Consider the following 21,116-nt stretch of genomic DNA (forward strand, 5'->3'; position numbering starts at 1 on the left):
CTTAAATAAGTTGACGTTAAAGACATGAGTCAAAAATCTGTGACATTTTACAACAGTGTTCCTTGTGTTAGGACAAAGTCAGGTAAAAGAGTGTTCAGTTTTGCTGCAATAAACTCCAGAAGGATTTAAAATTGACGGACCTTATTTCACTTGAAGCCTTTGGCTTTATCTTAAAAGAAAGACAGTGCAAAAATATGTCTGTGATCTCCATTTACACTTTATTTGCATATTAGTTTCATGTTTTACAATAATAATAATAATACCTTTATTTATATATTACCTTTATAAAACCCCAGTTTTAAAAAACAAACAAAAATGTTGACAACCAACTGGGCACATAAAAAACAAAGAGAAATCAACAATAATTAAAATCAGACATCAAGAAAACAAATACTAAAAAAGATTCAAAGTTTTTTATTGTCAATTTTCACTGTATATACGAGACATACAGGAGAAACGAGATGCTGTTTCTCTCTTCCAGCTTTTAAATATCTGAAATTTAAATATGAAATACAATAAAATATAAATATAATAAAATACAGTTTTATAAAAACAGCCAATGTACACAGTGCAGGTAGTGCAGTAACAGTTTAAAAATGGACAATGAAACTGAAAATAGATAAAAGTGCAAATGATATTAAGGTGCAGACAGTATTCGAGATAAGTAAATGATTAAGTAAACGGTTAATGTGCAAAAAGCAGCTGAGGTAGAGTCCTTGTATGTAGTGTGTGTGTGTGTGTGTGTGTGTGTGTGTGTGTGTGTGTGTGTGTGTGTGTGTGTGTGTGTGTGCGTTACAGTCCAGGGGGCAGAGGGGGGAGGTAGTGAAAGACCCAAACAATGATTTAACCTGATGTCACAGGCAACACAATAAATAATTTGAATTTTAATTATTGATTGTTGTTTTTTACTTATTGTATTTAATATGTTCTATACCGTTTATTATAATTATTTTGACTAAACTGATTTCATGGTCAGTGTGCATAAATCACTGAGCATCACATCAACATGAAGCAATGACTCCATTTAAAATAACAGGTAAAGCCTGTTTTCCATTCAAAGACAACACCCTCATATCAGCTGCTTCAACATTAGAAAACACCGTTCAGTATATAAGGCTGCCTTATCTGCTTTTAAACATAGCCTATGTAATATATCTGTAAAAGATGAGGAGAAAGTGAAAGCCTCGTCCTGCATCCCACATGCTGCTGCTTTAAATCTCCGTGCGCGCTGTGGACGCCAGTGACGCAGTCTGCGCGTAAAGTACGTAGGAGTGGAACAGCAGGGAATAAGGACTCTGTCCAGAAACAGTCTGAAAAACGAAAGTTCATGTGTGTAAACTTGAGACTGGTGACAAGCTCAGGCGTAACACAGTCAGGAAGGAAATACAGTGACATTTTTCAGGCTCTATATGTTTCCGGGAGCTGTTCAGAGATCATCGTGAGTCCTCAGTCAGCAGCAGGTGAGTCGGCTAACACGAGCTCCTGACCCTGAAACATTTCCTGGTTGTTTGAAACAGCAGCTGCGTTCACCTGTTTGTTCATAACGCAACTTGGCAGGGTAAAACGTATGCAAACACACATTATATAGAGGCTGTGTGTCAGCTGAGAGAGCTCTAAATGCTGTTGCGTCTGTAGAAATGTTTACATGTCTGTGCGCATGCGCGACCAAAGGCTGCGTTCAAATAAGATCCTCTTCAGTCCATTTTCCTTTTCCCTTGCCTCCTTTCCTTTCCCTGCATTAGTCTCCTTTACCAGGGATGCTTAGAGAGGCTCCACCTACGAAGTGAGATGAAACGACTTAATGATTTTGTTTGATTTTTTGACTAAAATGATCAACATTTTCTCTGAAGAGCCATGAAAAAGGAAGGAATCAGATGCAGCAGCTGATCACAGCTGACAGCTGCTAAAATCATTCAGTTCTAAGTTTGAAGGTGACGGTTTATGTTTTATGTCTGAAGCATAACCTGTAAACAGTAAACAAACAGATCAAAGTCCTTAATTGAAGCAGAATCATCAGTGGGCTATGTATGTATTGATTTATTCATTTATTCACCGTAATGCTTCTGTTATTGACAATCAGATGTGTTAGTTTTTTAAACCAAGGACATAATTATAGTGTACTTTGAATGCTTACTTACATTCTAAATACATTATCTATTTCCATACGACTTAATTTTTAAGGGACAGATGCATTTCTATCCGATCCAATCCATTTCGTTTATATAGCACATTTTAAAAAAAACATCAAGTTTAGTAAAGTGCTGCACAATGAGGTAAAAACAATTAAAACGCACAGAACATGAAACGTTGTCATAAAATGAAATAGAATAAATTATTATTATTATTAATAATAATAATAATAATAATAATAATAATAATAATAAAACGCATAAAACACTTTCAGAAAATAGGTTAAAAACACAAAATAAAATAAATAACAAAAAAATAAAAAATAAAAACATTAAGAGCAAATAAACATCCAGTAAAAGAGCAGACAGAGTCAGAGACCACAAAACTCTCATGCTGGGTTAAAACCAAGGAATGAAAAAAATGTTTTCATGCGGGATTTAAAAGTCGTTAATGTTGGAGACAATCGAACACGTTCCACAGTTTGGGGGCCACTGCCGAGAAGGCACGGCCACCCCTGGTTTTCAGTCTGGTCCTAGGGACACAAGAAGATGCTGACCAGGAGACCTCAAAGACCTTGCTGGAGTGCAGCTTTGCAGGAGTTTGGATATGCACTGTGATGCTACTCCATTTAACAATTTAAAAACAAACAATAAAATATTAAAATGAATCCTAAAATGAACAGGGAGCCAGTGGAGAGAGGCAAGGATGGGGGCAATGTGCTCCTGCTTACTGGTGCCAGTTAAAAGTCGAACAGCAGCATTTTGGACTAACTAGCCACAAATCTGGGTGTCAAAATTGACCCTCCCCTCACCTTTGAGGCCCACATTAAAAATATCTGTAAAATCTCTTTCTACCATCCCAGAAACATCTCCAAACTCCACCCCTCACTCTCTCTCCCCTAACTGCCGTTCTCATAGCAAGCTCATGTTTGTATCTGGTCCTCTGCTGAGATCTAAACAATTGCATCCTTTGGTTAAAGACTTCAGTAAAGGCTACTATACGTGTAACCTTACACACACACTAGACTCTCACAGTGGTAAATAGACTTGTGCAATGTGTACCTTATTCACAAAAAACCCTTACAACAGAGAAGAATACATAACTTAAATAAGTTGACTCTAAAGACATGAGTCAAAAAATATGGGACAATTTACAACTGTGTGTTCCTCTTGTTAGGACAGAGTCAGGAAAAAGAGAGTTCAGTTTTGCTGCACTCTGCATGAATAAACTCCAGAAGGATTTGAAATTGACAGACCTTATTTCACTTGAAGCCTTTGGCTGTATCTTATGCAAAAATATGTCTGTGATCTCCATTTACACTTTATTTGCATATAAGTTTCAACTTTTACAATAATAATAACAATACTTTTATTTATATAGAACCTTTTTAAAACCTTGGTTTACAAAATGCTTGAAAAGCAACAGGGCACATAAAAAACACACACTAAGAGAAATCAGACATCAAGAAGACAAACACTAAAGACCCAAACAACAATTTAACTAGATGTCACAGGCAACACAAGACATTATATTAATTTTAATTACTGATTGTTTTTTACTTATTGTATGTAATCTGCTCTATCTGCTCTTCATGGTCAGTGTGCATAAATCACAGAGCATCACATCAACATGAAGCAATGACTCCATTTAAAATAACAGGTAAAGCCTGTTTTCCATTCAAAGACATCACCCTCATATCAGCTGCTTGTTTTTTTTACTTGTAAAAGATAAGAGATATGATAAGATAAAAACTTTATTGATCCCTGTGGGGAAAATCAGTTGTTACAGCAACACAGACATGGTAGCTGGAGTAGCATAATAATAATGGAGCAAAAATAAAGAGTACATTTAAACAAAGTCAAAATAAAAATAGATAAATAAAAATGTAAAGGTATATACAGATGTTACACATGGTGTAAATAATCAGATCTGTCAGTTTTTGAAACCCAGGAAACAATTGTAGTGTACTTTCTTTGAATGCTTACTTACATTGTTACACACATTATTTATTCACATAGGTCTTCATTTTTAAGGGATAGATACATTTAGAATATCAAGCTCATGTTTTTATCCAATCCTGTGCTGAGATCTAAACAGTTGCATCCTTTGGTTAAAGACTTGAGTAAGGATGCAATATTGTAACTTTACACACACTGGTCGCTCACAATGGTAAATAGACTTGTACTCGTAAGATAAGATAAAACTTTATTGATCCCTGTGGGGAAATTTGGTTGTTGCAGCAAACCAGACATGGTAGCTGGAGTAGTACAAGAATAATGAAGCACAAATAAAGAGTACATTTAAATAAAGTAAAAATAAAAATAAAAATAAATAATAAAAAATAGAATAAAAATGTATATTCTATATATATATAGAATAATAATAATGTATGGGTCACACTCACCCATTCACATGCTGATTGCAGAGGATGTTATAGTAAGGGACCATCAGTGTTAGCCAATCTCATTCAGACACATTCAAACACCACTGAACAACAGAGGGAACAGTTTGGGGTTGGGTGTCTTGCCCAAGGACACTTTAGCATGTGACTGCAGGAGCTGGTATTGAACCATCAACCTTTTGATTGAGAGATTCCTAACACTACCCACTGAGCCACAGCCTCCCAGAAGAACAAATAATCAAAGCTACATTTGTCTATCATCTTTCATAAAATAAACTGTTAAGTTAATTTCACTCAGCCTTTGTAATTAGGCCTGAATTCCTCTGTATCAAGCCGAATCCAGTCACTTCAGTTAATACTTGTGATTGTATCAGGTAAACTCCAAGTTTTACAGACGTTTATTTTTGCAATGTTCTGATAAGGATACACATACAACTGTCTATCTTATACAGACTGCAGTACACCCACATCACATTGGACGGAGCAGATAAGCAGCAAGAAGTCAGACATGAGACTAGCATGGAGAATATGATCATGTTTTAATAAAACACCAAGTGCATTCCCCTGTCCCATATGAAAATCAGATTTCACTCATGGTCGTTGTGTGCTTCACGCTCCTTGTTGGCATTCAATTATTCATAAATTCATTCATAAAGTGGACGGCAGAAGCCTCTATGCAGATTACCAATCTATACCCATCACGTCTGATCCGATCCCGTCGACGGTAACTCATAAATAATGGAAATGCCTTTGGGAGATATTTGGAGTTCATTTTCTCGCCCAAGGAAAGTTCAACATGTGGGCAGCAGGAGCTTCAAATCAACCACCACTCCATCACTAAGCCTGAACTCCCCATGTAACTGCACTGTTATTAATAATAACACACTTTACATTCAGAAACAAATCTCAAAGTGCTACATGTCACTGAAACAAGCCAAAGTAAAAACAGTGTGGCTGAATAAAACAGATCAAAGCAGCAGGGGAGGTCAGATCAACTCTCGGGAAATGCCCTTCGAAAGAGGAAGGTTTCTAGTTCTTTTTTGAAGGAGTCAGTGGGGGGAGGCTTTCAACAGTCGCGGGCATTCCACAGTTGCATGGCAGCGGAGGAAAAGGCCCGGTCTCCCATAGTGCTGAGCCTGGTTCGAGCCTCGAAGGCAGTTGAGGCAATTGGTGTTGGTGGAGCGGAGGGTTCTTGTGGTGGCCTGTGCATGTAACAGTTCTTTCAGGTATGTGGGGGCGTTTCCATGGATGCACTGATGTGTCAGCAGAGAGATTTTGAAGTCGATCCGGAGTGAAACTGGGAGCCAGTGGAGTGATTGCAGGATGGGTGTGATGTGTTCATGTTTACGCACTCTCATCAGGATCCTGGCTGCACAGTTCTGGGTGAACTGCAGCCTTTGAAGGCTTTTGCCAGGGATCCAGATGAGTAGTTTGTTGCAGTAATCTATCCTGGAGGAGACGAAGGCATGGACCAGTTTTTCTGCATCGGGGAGAGAGAGTGTGGGTGGAGTTTGGAGATGTTTCTGGGATGGTAGAAAGAGGTTTTACAGATATTTTTAATGTGGGCCTCAAAGGTGAGGGGAGGGTCAATTTTGACACCCAGATTTGTGGCTATGGATGAGAGGTGAATGTTTTGGCCAGTGAAGGATATGATGGGGATTGGAGATGACTGGGTCTGGTAGGGGAGTGCCAACTAAAAGGGCTTCAGTTTTGGAGCTGTTAAGTTAAAGGAAGACTGAAAATGTAGTTTTATCAAAGCAGCATTTCACAAACATTTATAAAATCACCCTCAAAGTAGCATTGTGATGAATGGCTCTGAAAAAACTACATACTCCTGGAATGTAATTCTGTTGAATCTCTGCGATTTAATGTCATACACTGTGTTGAAATCATTTTTTAATATATATTTTTAGTCAGAATATCTCGGAGCAGCTAAATATTTACAACTGTTTCAGGTGAACTAATTGATTTGTCAGTTGATATTCATTTTTTCCCTCCAGATGAAAACAGCAATGTTTGAAGAACATGTCTCACAAAGAAGATAATGAAGGGAAAAAGAGGTAAGAAGCACAAACAAACAGCAAGACAGATCCAAGAATACCGTATGAGCCTCAGGGGAAATCAGTCCATGTAAATGTAATGCAGCAGTGTTGGATTAAAACCTATTTGATTTTCTTCTTTCAGCCCTCATCGCACTGAATTGTACGCCAACATCCCTCGAACATGTCTGCCCATTGTCTACCACCCAGACTACAACATCACCTTCATGGGCCTGGAAAAGCTCCATCCATTTGATGCTGGGAAGTGGGGGAAAGTCATTCACTTCTTGAAAGGTAGGAGACTGAAAAACAGAGAGGACATTTCCCTGAGCTGATGTATATATGAATCTCTCAGAGCAGATCAGAGAGGTAAAGGGAGGCAAAGAGAGGTAGAGAACAGAGATGAGAGAGTACAGATGCTGCAGAGGGGAAATGCAGAGCAATAGAGCACAGATAATTAGAGGAAAGTCCCAGTGGGAGTCTTTTCAGGTACAGTATGAGGCCCAGCAAAGGTTCCAAGGCCAAGGGAGAACAGTGACTTGCTAACTGGCACTACTTCACATGAAGTTGTTGTCAAGTTGCATGGCTGATCATCTGTGCTATAGAAAGTGCTGTACACAGCTTAATGAATTCAAAAACTTTCACAAGTTCAGAGTGCAAATGAAGAACTGAGCTCTTGCTGACAGCGGGAAACCTTTGATTTACTTTTATTTACGCTTGCAAAAACTCGAGTAAAAGTGGATAGAACTGCAAATTTAGATGGCATATTTTAACATATTCCAGATGAGCTCATGTGATAGATGCATTGCAGTTAATGTCAGAGGTTTTTCTTTCACATCACTGGGCAGAGTAATGGACATCAGATTGCAACAACTTTTTCCAACAGTGGTCCGAGAAGAAAACACATGATGATATAGACAGTTAAAATCAACTTCATTATGTTATGAAACTAAAATCCTCACCCTTTTTGTAGCATTATATTCATCTCAAAACGCTGTTGTTATACTGCAGGACACTGTAACTGCATCCTGTAGAATTCAAGGATGACTCATGATAAAGTGCAATATTTACTTCAAGATACTTAAAGAAGATGTCATTGTAATGTAGTCAAAGATGGGTCTTATGGCCTGGATACTAGGGATGGGCAATCAAATATTTGAATATTCAAATATTTGTTCACTTATTGTTAATCAAGAGTTACTTAGAATATTTTCTCATTTTAAAAGTACAAATTTTCATTGTTTTCACCAGTTCCTGGTTTTAATACATTATTCCTGCCAGACGGTGGCTATAGAGCGTCTTAAAGCTGTTTGCTAACTGCATTAAATAACAGAAGAAGAAGAATGCTAACTGCATCAAATGGCAAAAGAAAACAGTCGCTGTAATTTTCTCTGTTTCTGAATCTCACACTACTACACATGTATTTCCAGAGACTAAGCATGGCTGTAAAATGTAAGCACACACGCCATGCTGCGCCAAAGAAACACCGACATAAAGATCGAGACAGACGCTGTTAGTGCACGCTACTAGCAGCACCTCGTCCTGTTGCTGGTTTAGGGACTGCCACACAAACAGGCTATTAATGGGACAGGAGTGTGTGTGTGTGTGTCCCTACTGGATACATATTATGAAAATAGTACATAAGGTAGTTGTGTGACACGATTGTTATTTTATTTTGTTGATTTCCTCTTCTACGTTACCGTTCACAACATTTTTGTCTGATGTCTGTTTATGTTCAGTTACAACATTCCACTCTAAATATTAAACTCTTATTCTGATAGGGAACATCGGTAGGGTTTAACCGCGTCATGTTACTCCGGCCAAAGTAAAGGAAGAATGATTATCCATAATATGCCAGAGTTTATCACTCGTCTGGTGTACACACAAATTCAAATTCAAAGAAGACGATCTTTACAGCAGAAATGAACATGTTTACAGACTGGTACAAAAAAAAGTGTAGTCTAAATAGCTAATTTCTCGATTGGCACACAGTGTTCGGGGTGAATTTTTTCATAACACGGCTGTTTCAATGATATTTAGATTACAAGTTTTATGAGAGGCACAGCTGACTTGACTGACAGGCAGGAACACTGTAGCTGTTGGCGAGGAGGCTCAAAGTCTGCCTCTTTACGTCAAAATCGCTTGACAGAAGTTCGGTTGAGTTCATCATTTCCAATATGGCTGCTGCCGCCGATTGCCCTCAAAACAGTGCTCAGAAACAGATGGGTGACGTCACAGTTACTACGTCCATTATTTATAGTCTATGGTTTAAACTCTCTGCAGAACAATGCTTCTTTTATTCTGTTACAAAGATTATCAAGCTAGCACTAGCTTACTCTGCTGCGTTTTCACAATGAGTCGTGGAGTGGTTGCTTACTTTGTTCATTTTTAAGGTAAAAACTGAACTTTGGACTTCGCTGAATTTATAGAACAGCTTAAGTTTATCTATTAGTTACTTTTCAGATTTAAAACACTAATGCAGAATATTATAAAGTAATTATGATATTATGACTATCAATCTTGATGTATGGAGCAAATCCCATGCTACCTAGATGTATGTAAATAAATTACATTTTTGAATTTGATTAAATGGAGCTCCATTTTTTAATAGCTAAACCAATGAATTAGACCTTGAGGGCTCACTAATGCATTTCAAATTACAATTACACCTGATAAATGTCCTGGGGCGGGCCAGCCTGCATGATATCTATTATTTGGGGGTCTATAACTAGCTGATAGCTGGTTAATGTGTAGAGTCCTGATATGGACTTCACTGTAAGCTGCATTTTTAGCAAACCATTAAGGCTGATTTATACTTCTGCGTTGAATCAACGGCGTAGCCTACGCCGGGGGTCCGCGTAGCTCGCGTAGCTCCCGTACCTACGCCGAGGCCTACGCACGTAGCTGACGTGCACCTCCTCCAGAATGTAACTCCCCGTAGAGCCGACGCGGACCGCAAGCTCTGTGATTGGACCGCTCGGCGGCTTTGTCTTTCCCGCATTTACAGCTCTTCCGGGATCCCGGACATCGGCCGTGTATTTCATCTCCTCCTCTCTATTCTTCATGTAATCATGTCTGTATGATAAACAGCAACATGTATCAGCTGTAGATTAAGATAACACGCTCTGAATCGCTGTGGAAAAGTAAACAGAGATCATAGCGGGACCGGAAGCAGGCAGCCGGCTATCAGAGAGATCGCACTGCCCTCAGGCGTTTCGGCGGAGAATTGCTGCGCAACACGGACACATCGACGCACAAGTATGTGGTGCTCATGTCTGCGTCAGCCCCTGCTGCGTAGGGGAGATGCTGAAGTATAAATCAGCCTCTAGTGTCACATGTCAGAAAACCAAAGGCAGAGGACCCAAGTGCAGATTAAAATAAAATGTTTTAATAAACAAAAAATAAATAAAAACTTACTTCAAACAAGAACACATGAATCTCAGGAATACACTTGACATGAAACATCTCAGATCACACAACACACACATGGGAAGAATAGGCTACAAAATAAAACAGTGAATCACTAGACAAAAACACAGACAAGGAATACCCAGACATGAGTATACAAAAAAGGAGAACATAAAACACAAGGAAAATCAAGACATGAAACAAAAGACTGTGGAAACTAAATAAACCTGAACAGGGACAAGATAAAACAAAAATCACTAAAAGAAAACAAAGAACAGACCAAAACATGACAATAAGTCAGAACTCCACAGTCAGGTTATTTATGTTGACCTAGATCTGGAATTTCCTAAATTGAAATTACATTTTTTTTTCTAAGATAGAAAGCAGAAATTAAAACATATGTGGGGCCCTTTCTAGTTTGATGTATTTGTTGAACATTTTCAGTGTAAAGATTGATTTTTTTCTGATTTAATGTTTGACGGGTCGAATGATGATTATGATGTGACTTGCAAAGTATTTAAATAAGCTTTTGAACTTTGGATTTAAAGTTAAATTAGAGTTTGTTTTTTAAAAAGAGTTTGTTCGGCCATGTAAAAACTGTATTTATTTTTTCTTCTGTTAGGTCTCAAAAAGTCTTAAATTGGTTTGAAAAAAGTGTGTAGGATCCCTGTTCATTGCACAAATGCGTAGAAGAGGATTCAACGGTTCCACCAAACCAAGTTTTAGGTTCGTCGTAGAATATATTGGTGCTGTAGAGCCGCTTGTTCTTTAAAATTTAAACTTGACCTTTATTTTTCATTAATTACACTCTCTAAAAAAGACTCCTTTAATCTGGTTATTGTAATATGTGAGTGGGTGAAGTTGACAGTTACAGTCATTAAACAGTTAAAAACAATCATCTTGTCTGTGCCCTCTACTGGATGAATGATTTTAAGCAGGGGTTCCCAAAGTGTGGTTTAGGACCACTTGGGGGATCGCATGACACCAATGGGGGGTTGCAAGATGTCTTCCAGATTTTCTTTTTAAAAGAAATATAAATTTGCTTATTTTACCCATTATTGTAAAAATAAAGACAAAAATAGTTACATTTGAAATAAAATCCTGCAAATAAGTATATTTCATTAGTTTTCTGCGTTTCTTTGTTGCCAGATGACTCTTAACTTTAGGGTTTGGGTTAGCCTACAGTTAATTAACAAAAGGTCTGTAGCAGTAAGTGTAGTTAATTCACAGCAGCACAGGAAACACAGCCACATGTGCATGTAGGGAAACTCATTTTGAAGAACGAAGCAACATTTAATCTCAAGGTACAGTGGGGGTCACAAATCTTTGGCACCTATATTTTAGGGGTCGCAGGCTGAAAAGTTTGGGAACCCCTGATTTAAAGGAGACTTGGACGTAACCAACATGTTATCACTAACGCTTCTGCATGGGCTTCATATTTTGAGAGCAGAGGTTGCCGCATGTGACAGACTGAACCATAAAACTGACCATGGTTTTGTATCGGTCACGCTCAAGTCCAAGTCTCTGGACATGTATGCAGATTAGTTTGATCACAAATGACATCTTGGTGTAGCTCATATACTTAAGATAGAAATGCACCCTCAGACACTAAACACAGAACATGGATTAAACTGTGTGAGACTAAACGGCTCAACACGTTGCAGCATGAGACAGTAATACATTTTTCACAATGGGAATGTAACTTTAATATCTAGGCAACATCTTTTTGTGCATCAAGGTTGATTATACAAAAAAATGTGTTGCATGCAGCTATAGCTTCATACTTTAATTCTCTGGAGTTATAATGATCCTAATCACAGCCTGCCTTTCTCTCAGAGGAGGAGTTCATCACCGATGAGAACCTTGTGGAAGCCCGTGAAGCTACTGAAGAGGATCTGCTGGTGGTTCACACCAAACGCTACCTCAACAGATTAAAGGTCTCTTTGTTTTCCCTCCCTCTACCAACCTTCACTCCATCACTCATTATAACAGCATCTTTTCCCTCCAGGTCTTGTTTTTCTTCTACATCTCCTCTGTACAGTACATGCATCTCGCAGTACAAGGAAGCAGAGAATTCCATCAACTTCAATGGATTTATTATGCAGATTAAATGTTACTGTTGTGGTTGTTTCTGAAAAGATGAAAGAGAAGAGGACAATGACGAGAGATGGCTGCTGTTATGGCTTCTGTACACTTTATGACAAGTGGAAACCCCAACCAGGCACAAAAAGTGCTCTGGGTGAATGTCCACAGTCTTTCTTGAGTCTCCCTTAGACACTTAACTTAAATTCACAACTGTAAGTTGTAAATGTCTTATTTTGTGAAGTATGGTCTTCTTTGACTGGTCTTCAAAAAAAAGATCGCCTCACCTAGTCCACATTGGCATCTAAGATGAGTGTCTCTAACCCAGGACTTCCACCAGATCCGAGTCTGGTCTGTTTTCGATCCACTGCAGTCCGTCTCCGTGCTCTCTCGTCCGTCAATCCTCAATGGTTATGTTCGGAACACAGCACGGAGCAGTACCGCCGGACAGCTGGAGTCATGTGACCGAGGTTTTCCTGCTGTAATTACTGAATCAAGGGTTCTCCTCCTCCTCTCCTCATCCATGCTGTCTTTCTAGTCCTCTGAAAACCTCTGACCTGTTGACTCCAGGCCTGGCTCCGCTCATCATGACGGTTTGTTGTTGTAGTTAAGTGAAATACGATCTGGATTTATTCTGGAAATTAACCGGATGTTTTCATTTTATTTTGGTGCCTGACTTCCTGTCCTGCCCCATCTGCTCTGTTGAGATTGATGCGTCGTGCTCCGGCATCCGTCAAAAATAGAAGTCTTCTGTATCTGATCCGGAGGGCTCTGACCTGCCGGATCACGCAGCCGGAATAAGGGAGTTAACACATTGACTAGAATAGAAACCTATCAGATCCAGTGCTGTGACGGATCAGAGATGGACCGGACACGGATCTGGTGGAATTTGGCCACCAGATTAATGTGCAAAATATTGGTGTTGTGTACTCAGCTGAATTCTGTATTAAGTTGGATTTTTTTTTGTTATGTGCAAGATAATATTCTATCACAATTTGTATTGATGGGATTGAACCCAAACTGGTAAACAATCATTTGATCTGGCATTTCCCTCCCATGTTATAATGCAGGTAGTGGTAGAACAGAGTACTCATTGAAATGCTGCGGCTCATCCATTAAGGGAATTAGCCTTCATTTAAATCAGTCATGTCAAGCATATTCAGAAGAAAGCCCCTCTGGGTCATTTGAGTCAATACAAGTGTTTTGCCTTTTTAATTCATTGCCCCAGAGGTTATAATGATATACATTTGTTTTTTACCTTACCAAGTGGAACCTGAAGGCACCAGCACACTGAGTCATGAGCATTTGATATCCTCAGTGATTTTAAAATACTATGGTGTGGTTGTTATTCCCTCTAAAAGGAGTGTCTGTTGCAGAACATATTGAACTGATAACAGTCATTCTATCATGCTCAAAAACTGTGTAGTCTATTCTGTTTTCACTCTGCTGCATGCAGAGCTATTTCTTGGAGGGCTCAGAATTCAGCTGTGAATTTGCATTATTTTATGCAGTCACATTTTTCTCTTTCTGTCTTTCTTAAAGTTATTTAAAACAGAATGTGGGAGGTAGAGAGAGGAGGGAGCTATGCAGCACAGGGTCATGGCTGGGAGTCAAACCAGTGACTGCTGCAATGAGGACTATAGCCTCTGTATATGTGGCTGTATACATAATAATACATTTTTATTTGGAGGCACCTTTCAAGTCAGCCAAGGTTCCCTTACAGAGAGTAAAAGCAGTCATCATTAAATCATGATTTAAACAGAAGATCAACATAGAAACAAGTGAAGTGCAGAGTGTCCAGTTAAAGGGAATATGCCAATTTGGACATTTGAGTTGGGATTTGAATGATGTGATGGAGTCTGACTGTCATATGTGTGTGTGGGGGGGGAGTTCCAGAGTCTGGGTGCTGAGCAGCTGAAGGCTCGGGCACCCATGGTACTGTGGCGAGACGTTGGGATGGTTAGTAGTCCAGCAGAGGTTGAGCGGAGGGAGCAGGAGGGAGTGTATTCATGATGGAGGTCGTGAAGGTAAGTGGGGGCCAGGTTGTGGAGAGCTTTATTGGTGAGGGGAAGGTTTTTATAGTGGATGTAGTATTGTACAGGGAGCCAGTGAAGTTGGATGAGAACAGGAGTGATGTGGTCAGATGATTTGGTGTGGGTGATGTTCCGGGCGGCCGAGTTGGAGGGCATTGCGGTAGTCAATGTGGGATGTGACAAACAAGTAAACCAGGATTTCGGTGCTGGATTGGGACAGGACTGGGCGGAGTCTGTAGATGTTACGGAGGTAGAAGAATGTAGTCCGGGTGATGCTTTGAATATGAGGTGCAAATGAGAGGGTGCTGTCCAGAATGACGCCGGGGCTCTTGACTTTGGAGGGAGAAGGGGTGTGTTGTGATTTGGTGAGGGTGGATTTGAAGCCGATAAGGAGGACCTCGGTTTCATTGCTGATAAGCTTCAGGAGGTTCCTGCTCATCCAGCTCCAGATGTCTTCAAGGCAGATGATGAGGGAGGTGGGAGGGATGGCAGCGGTGGGTTTGGAGGAGATGTAGACTTGTGCGTCATCGGCGTAGCAGTGAATATGGATCCCGTGGTGATGGAGGAGTGTGCCCAGGGGGGAGGGAGGAAATGGGGTGTCTAAACTCCTTCCTTTTGTCACATGTTCTACGCCTAAAGACCCAAACTCTGCTTGGCAAACATTGAAACACTTTAAACCCAGTTCAGGTTCCTGCACATTTCAACCATCCAGGCGAATCGTTGTTGTTGTTTCTTTGCTTTAATGGGAATGTTAATGAAAAAGGTTTTTAAATGCCGAGTCTAATATTTTTTTCTTTTCTTTTTATGTTAGTGGTCACTGGTGGTGGCAACAATTACAGAAATTCCTCCCCTCATGTTCCTGCCTAATTTCCTGGTGCAGCGGAGAGTGTTGAGGCCTTTGCGGACTCAGACTGGAGGAACAATAATGGTGAGAATCTCTGAACCTCATTTCCTTTTTATGCGTTTAACTGCAGCAGATAATATTTACATATTTTACCCATCTACCTGTATCTACCATCATTTGTCAGAAGAAGAAGAAGAAGAAGAAGAAACAGAGATAATAATCTGCACCGCTATCAAATAATGGAGTAATCCACTTCTGTCTCTGTTACCTTTATCAAATCATACTAGCTCTGCAGGTGCGTCAGCGATCACACATGCAGCACCAACAGCTGAATAATGCATCATTAAATACAGAACTTTGTAGCGCTTGCTATAAAAAACTTTATTCATGTAAATCTCTAAATATCTCATCATACTCTTTCACCTCCCTGTGATAACTCTGTCACTAAGGATAACCCAATAAGACATCTCTCCCTCTGCTTCTTATGAAAGAAGATCTTAACTTACAGAGTTTCATGAGTATTATATTGTCAAAAAAGGATGATGACTATTAGACTAAGTTGAGGAGCTTATAGGTGTTAAACTGATGGTCTGTGGAGCTCATAGAATATATTTGGCAGGCTGTTACCCATGATGCACTGCTTCATCTCTAATAAAATAACTATCCTGACACAAGCACTAGATCATGCTGCCCGTGTGTAGAGATGACAGTCAGTTAAGCATTTGAGTTCACCTTGTGAAGTAAACCTTCAAAGCTGTAACATCTCCTTTAAGCTTGTTGCTGGATGATGACACATTGCATAACATCAGATTTTGATTACCAAATCCTTTTATTTCTGCAAATATAATAGCGTAGGGGGTTGGGATGTACATTTTAAGTATTCTCCGTGAATCGATTTTTGGAAATGTTAATCAATTATTGATTAATCATCAAAAAAACATTGAGTTTTCTTATGTCAAAAAGCCAAATATGTTGTTTTTCCCCCAAATTATATTTTCCACAGCAACGAAATGCATATAACTCACAGAGTTTAATAAAATGTAGCAATGTAACAGAGATACTTCATAGCTGTGGTCCAAATTCTGGATGACAGAGTTTTGTCCACGTTCCAGCTCTGGGGGGACTTAAGAGGAAAGTGTCTCCACTTTGGAGAATTACATGCAAAGATGTCAATCTCGGAAGATTAGCCAAGGAGCTCGTAAATAGCAGCTCCTCATGTCCATGTGCATGAGGCGGACGATAACAACGAACACGGTGAAAAGAAAAAAAACTGTCCAATCAGGAAACACGAGGACTTTGCAGCCAATCACACTCAGACACCATGGTGACTGTGCACGCCCACTGTGCCCGCCCCCTGACTGACGAATCTAAAATATACATGGGTGTGAGCAGCTCTGTTACCTGCGAGCAGGAGGGGCATGCGTACAGGGGAAACAGGTGCGCGTGCAGATTAAACCTGTTAGCACTCAGTTCACTTCTACACGGACTCTAAAGGTAGTTTTCCTCTCACAGGCTGAAAATCTGCTCTCTTGAGTAGAGAAATGTTGCATGTGAGTGATGTGTAAGCGCTCTCAAGGACAATTTTTCTGCATTCATGGCACATTTAAACATTATTTCAATCTTAGATTTACATTGAACAGATAGAGAGCCAAACCAGGCTGCCATCCCATATCTGATCAGACTTCCCATGACAGCTTTATAGAAGGTCAACATCACACTCGTGCTTATGCCAAACAGTCTGAGTCTACCAAGAAAATGCAGTCTTTGGGCCAGACTGCCAGTCTTTGTATCTGCTGAAGGGAAGCTGCTGTCAATATAGATATATCAGAGCTCCACAGCCATTCATAGAGACTGGACCTGAGCGGGTAGGGCCAGGACCTCTGAAACTCCAGCAAGACTGGCCTCCGTGTGTGATGTTAGAGTGAAGTAAAAGGACAATCAATATGAAACACATTGGATAAGACGTAGGATGGGGAAGGTAGATTTATTCCAACATGCAGTTGTGTTGCAGGCTGCATTCAGAGAGCCAAACCATTTGTATACGAGGTCAGCTGCCTGTCACTGTGTCAAACTAGAGTAAAAGAAGTGGATGTGTGGCTGCTAAGTTAAGAGAAGACATGAGTGGGCCAAGGACTGACTGACTCAACGCTCTCTACACTTTATGCCTCTGACCTGTTCAATGTAACTTCATACTTCAGTTGCTACATCACAGATAATGCAGATAAAGACACCGATTCCCTTCTAGTTTTCTTCAGCAGATAAGAGAAATGTATAAAGCCTCAGATTTTCAACCAAACACATCTTCCTTTTCCCTGTATTCGAAACAAAGGAGCATGGAAATTTCTCATGCATCACAGAAAACCCTCCTAATCTTTCCTGGGGACACTTCACCACGCAGACTGGAACAAACAGGGTCGAACCACCAATCTTCCAATGAGAGAACCACTCTGCAGCCTTAGTCACGGCGGGCCGGCCAGATGGTAGATTAAAAACAAAAGAGACTGTACAATCTGAGCAGCTAGCTCCTCTGTGATGCAGGAGAAATTTCCTTGCACCTTTGTCCGGGACAGAGTGGAACTGAAGCTGTATTGGGTTTTACTCCGGTAAGTCTTGAACACTTTCTTTAAAACTCAGATTAACACATTTCTCTTTTCTCCTTCAGGACACTGGAGAAAATGTGTTTGTCTTTACTCCATGATCAATGCCTCTCCTCCATGTAATGTCTGAAACAGTCTGAAGTTTGTTGAGGAATAGTTTGTGAGCTTCCTCCTGATGGAGTTGACTCTCTTTGTAAAGAGCTGTGATTTCTTTTCAGATGAGTGTGAGGGGAAACATAGAGATGTTTTTTGTTCTCTTGTTACAGAAAAATAAAAATAAGGGGTGAGAAATCAGCATTTAGTTCAGGTGTTTGTGGCAAAAAAAGCCCACACAGTATTGTTTCCACAACATCCATCTGATCCAAACACTAATGATATCAGAGCACGGTACTAAAATGTCTTATCACCCTGGGTCTGATGGTTTGATGGAGTCGTGGAGATGCACTTAAAAGCTCCAGGCACTCTCACTGCTTACTCTAAGTGCATGTTTTCTCCACACATAGAGGGGTGTTACGGCTGCTGCCTGAGTGTGTGAGCACATGCTAATGTGTTATTACTCAGCCATCAGAGAGCCATATTGGCATTTACACACGATCTCCTCATCTCATATCTCCTCACCTCAGGAGTCATTGTACGTGTGTAGCTCCAGACATACAACGCAGTAACGCCTCCCTTATTCTCCCTAGAGAGAAATCTTGACCTGACTTGGGAAGAGGCAGCCACCGCCATGCATGATGCATTAAATCAATCAATCAATCAATCAATCAATCAATCAATCAATCAATCAATCAATCAATCAATCAATCAATCAATCAATCAATCAATGGATCCATCAATCCATCAATCCATCACTCCATCACTCCATCAATCCATCAATCAATTAATCAATCTATCATATAAATCAAATGCAATTCAAAGAGCTTTACAGCGATTGAAAACAAGAAAGAAGCAGAAATAAACTAATGGCAAGACAAACAAAAAACTGATTTTAAAATAGAGACTAATGCACACAGACAACATTAAATTATGTGTAATTAAAGTAAATTAAAGCATCAAATTGATATTTAAGCTGGGGTTGGTAGTCACGAAAAACTAGCATGAATTTGAATGTAGCATTTCCTCCGGACTCTGTCTACCCGCCCCCCCATCTACAATTGAGTAGATTAACTAAAAATAAATAATAAAATAAAATAAACAGTAAAAATGTAAATTAAAGTAATAAATAATAAAGCAACATTTAAACCAATATTATAGTAAAAGTAAGTCATAAAATTGTTAAACCCTACATAAAAGCCAGACTGAATAAATATTCCCAGAGTACAGTATAAGGAACCTCTAAGGATTTCCTTCACTGTAGCTCCTATGTCTTTAATATTAGGATTTTTTGAATTACATTTTAGGCAGCAGTCCTCCCCAACTATGAAGTGCTCTGAAGCTTTTGTGTCTCTGCACCCTAAATGTCTTTTATTTGTGATGTGTGCTAGATGAGCCCTGAGTGGTGTCTTCAGAGGATGAGCCAGTGAAGCACCCGGCCTCAAATAACACCTTCCACATGCATAGACATGCACATCAAGATTAAGTTGATCAACATGTGAGACGAACACTGCACGTCTCTCTGCTCTCAGTAATAATGCTCTCAGGAGTAGGTGCAGCATATATTGGGGTTGTAAGATTCCTGGCAGTAAAATGAAAAGGTCCATTACCTCACACGTTCATCGCGTAGGAGAGTCTGATCAAGCTAATATATCCGCATTTAGAGGAATGGTGTATCATCAGGTATGCGTTCTTCTTTCTTGTGGGGAGAAATTAAAAGTTTTTTTAACCAAGTCACGTCAGCTCATTTTGAACTGTCCTTTACCAAATAACAACATAAGTTATCTCATGACAATTGACATATCGAACAGCTCAAGAATGAAGATGAAAAGTCTAAAGTTTGTGTGAGTAGCAGTGGTGGACAACGTACACATCTTCATAACTTAAGTCAAACTTTTGATTCTCCTGGTCAAATATTACTCCAATACAAGTGAAAGTTGTTCAGTTAGATTATGACTTAAGTTAAAGTCCTGGAGTACTTGCTTTTAAAAATAGTATTCAAAGTATTCAAAGTACTTTTTAAAAGTACTCTGTGCTGCGTTCTGAAAACGCAACTGGTGGGTGTTGACGATGAGAGAGCATGGAGCCGGACCGCAGTAGATCGGAGACGGACCGGACACAGATCTGGTGGGAGTCCCGTCTTGTACAGTTACGTTTACTACAAAGCAGTGGTGTAGTACTCGAGTCCGACTTGAATCCTGATTTGCAGGACTCGTGACTTGATTTGGACTTGATCACTGATCACTGATTACTCAGGCTTGGACTCTCACTCGAGCATTGACTGCATTCTGACTTGGATGATAGAGAGGAGGACTCGGGCTTATATTTTGATATAGACTGTTTTAATGTTCATGTTAGATTTTGTATTTTTCATATGATTTATTCTGTACAGAGCGAGGACTGGCCATGTGTTCGCCTGTGTTTTTCTTTCAAAGATTTCACAGTAAATGCAGAAAGAGCAGAGCAACATGTTGGAGATTTGAGAGACCCATCAAGGAAAGGAAAGAGTCAAGCTCAAACTTAAACAGACATCGTCCAGGATGAATCGAAAAGTGAGAGAGATGCCAAAGTTACTGAGACTGTTTATCACTTCACTGTGTTAGCATGCTAATGGTAATATTAGTGACTAAAGGAACTAAACCATCGGGTCTGAGTTGATTGGTTGGTTGAAATTCTGATTAATAGTGTTTGGGCTGAGTTTATTGATTCAGTGATTCCAGTGCAGCAGAATCACTGAGCACATGACTTTCTTCACTGGCGGGATTTGGTTAGAATCTCATTGCAGTGGCAGTTAGACCTCGTCAATTTACTAAAATCAAAACTGAAAATCAAACCGGCCACAACGCACGGGAGAGCGCATCGTACAGGATCAAATACATTGTTAATGCCGAGGCAGAAACTGCAGTTTCTCTGAAGTATTATTATCCAAAAGAGGTTTCTCACAAAACAATCTGTAGCGTCCTCATGCTCTAACGTCTCCTGTTAAAGAAGCATTCACTTTTCCCAGTGTCCACCCGTTACCTGCCAATCTAGGAGCAAAACTATCAAACTATCAAAATGAGTACTAAAATAAACTAATGATAACATTACCCTTAATCAAAACAACAACAAATAAATGTCGTAAAGTCAGTCAGTCCAGGTTCAATTAAACAAATCCAAAAGGTCCCCCACAGTCAGTCCAGGTTCAGACTGTTAACAGTTTGGAATAAAGCAGCTGCCCTGCTAATAAATAATATTACCAATAACGACTTGACCCAGATTGTTCTCTGGTGACTCGGACTTGACTCGGACTTGACTCAGACTTGAACACTGAGGACTCAGGACTCGACTTGTTGACTCAACTACAGCACTACTACAAAGTATCCTTACCAATACCAGTTGTAGGTGTCAAGGCTGATTTATACTTCTGCGTCCAATCAACAGTGTAGCCTTCGCCGGAGGTCGGCATAACTCCCATACCTACGCAGAGGCCTACGCACGTAGCTGACG

General features: G+C 39.8%; 1 protein-coding gene across 2 annotated transcripts in view; it reads left to right on the forward strand.

Moving 5' to 3' along the window:
* The first annotated feature begins 1,223 nt into the window (after nt 1-1,223).
* hdac11 (histone deacetylase 11) overlaps nt 1,224-21,116 on the forward strand; it is a 50,548-nt gene continuing 30,655 nt past the window's right edge. Inside the window, exons 1-5 of one of the 2 annotated variants that reach the window (XM_034680767.1) lie at nt 1,224-1,460; nt 6,532-6,591; nt 6,716-6,864; nt 11,815-11,915; nt 14,905-15,021. In XM_034680767.1, coding sequence (XP_034536658.1) covers nt 6,557-6,591; nt 6,716-6,864; nt 11,815-11,915; nt 14,905-15,021 — 402 coding nt within the window. In that variant the 5' untranslated portion in view covers nt 1,224-1,460; nt 6,532-6,556. The remainder of the gene's footprint in view (nt 1,461-6,531; nt 6,592-6,715; nt 6,865-11,814; nt 11,916-14,904; nt 15,022-21,116) is intronic. The other variant, XM_034680692.1, reaches the window with a different exon arrangement.

The sequence above is a fragment of the Notolabrus celidotus genome, chromosome 1 (genome assembly GCF_009762535.1).
Source record: "Notolabrus celidotus isolate fNotCel1 chromosome 1, fNotCel1.pri, whole genome shotgun sequence".
Lineage (NCBI taxonomy): Eukaryota > Metazoa > Chordata > Actinopteri > Labriformes > Labridae > Notolabrus > Notolabrus celidotus.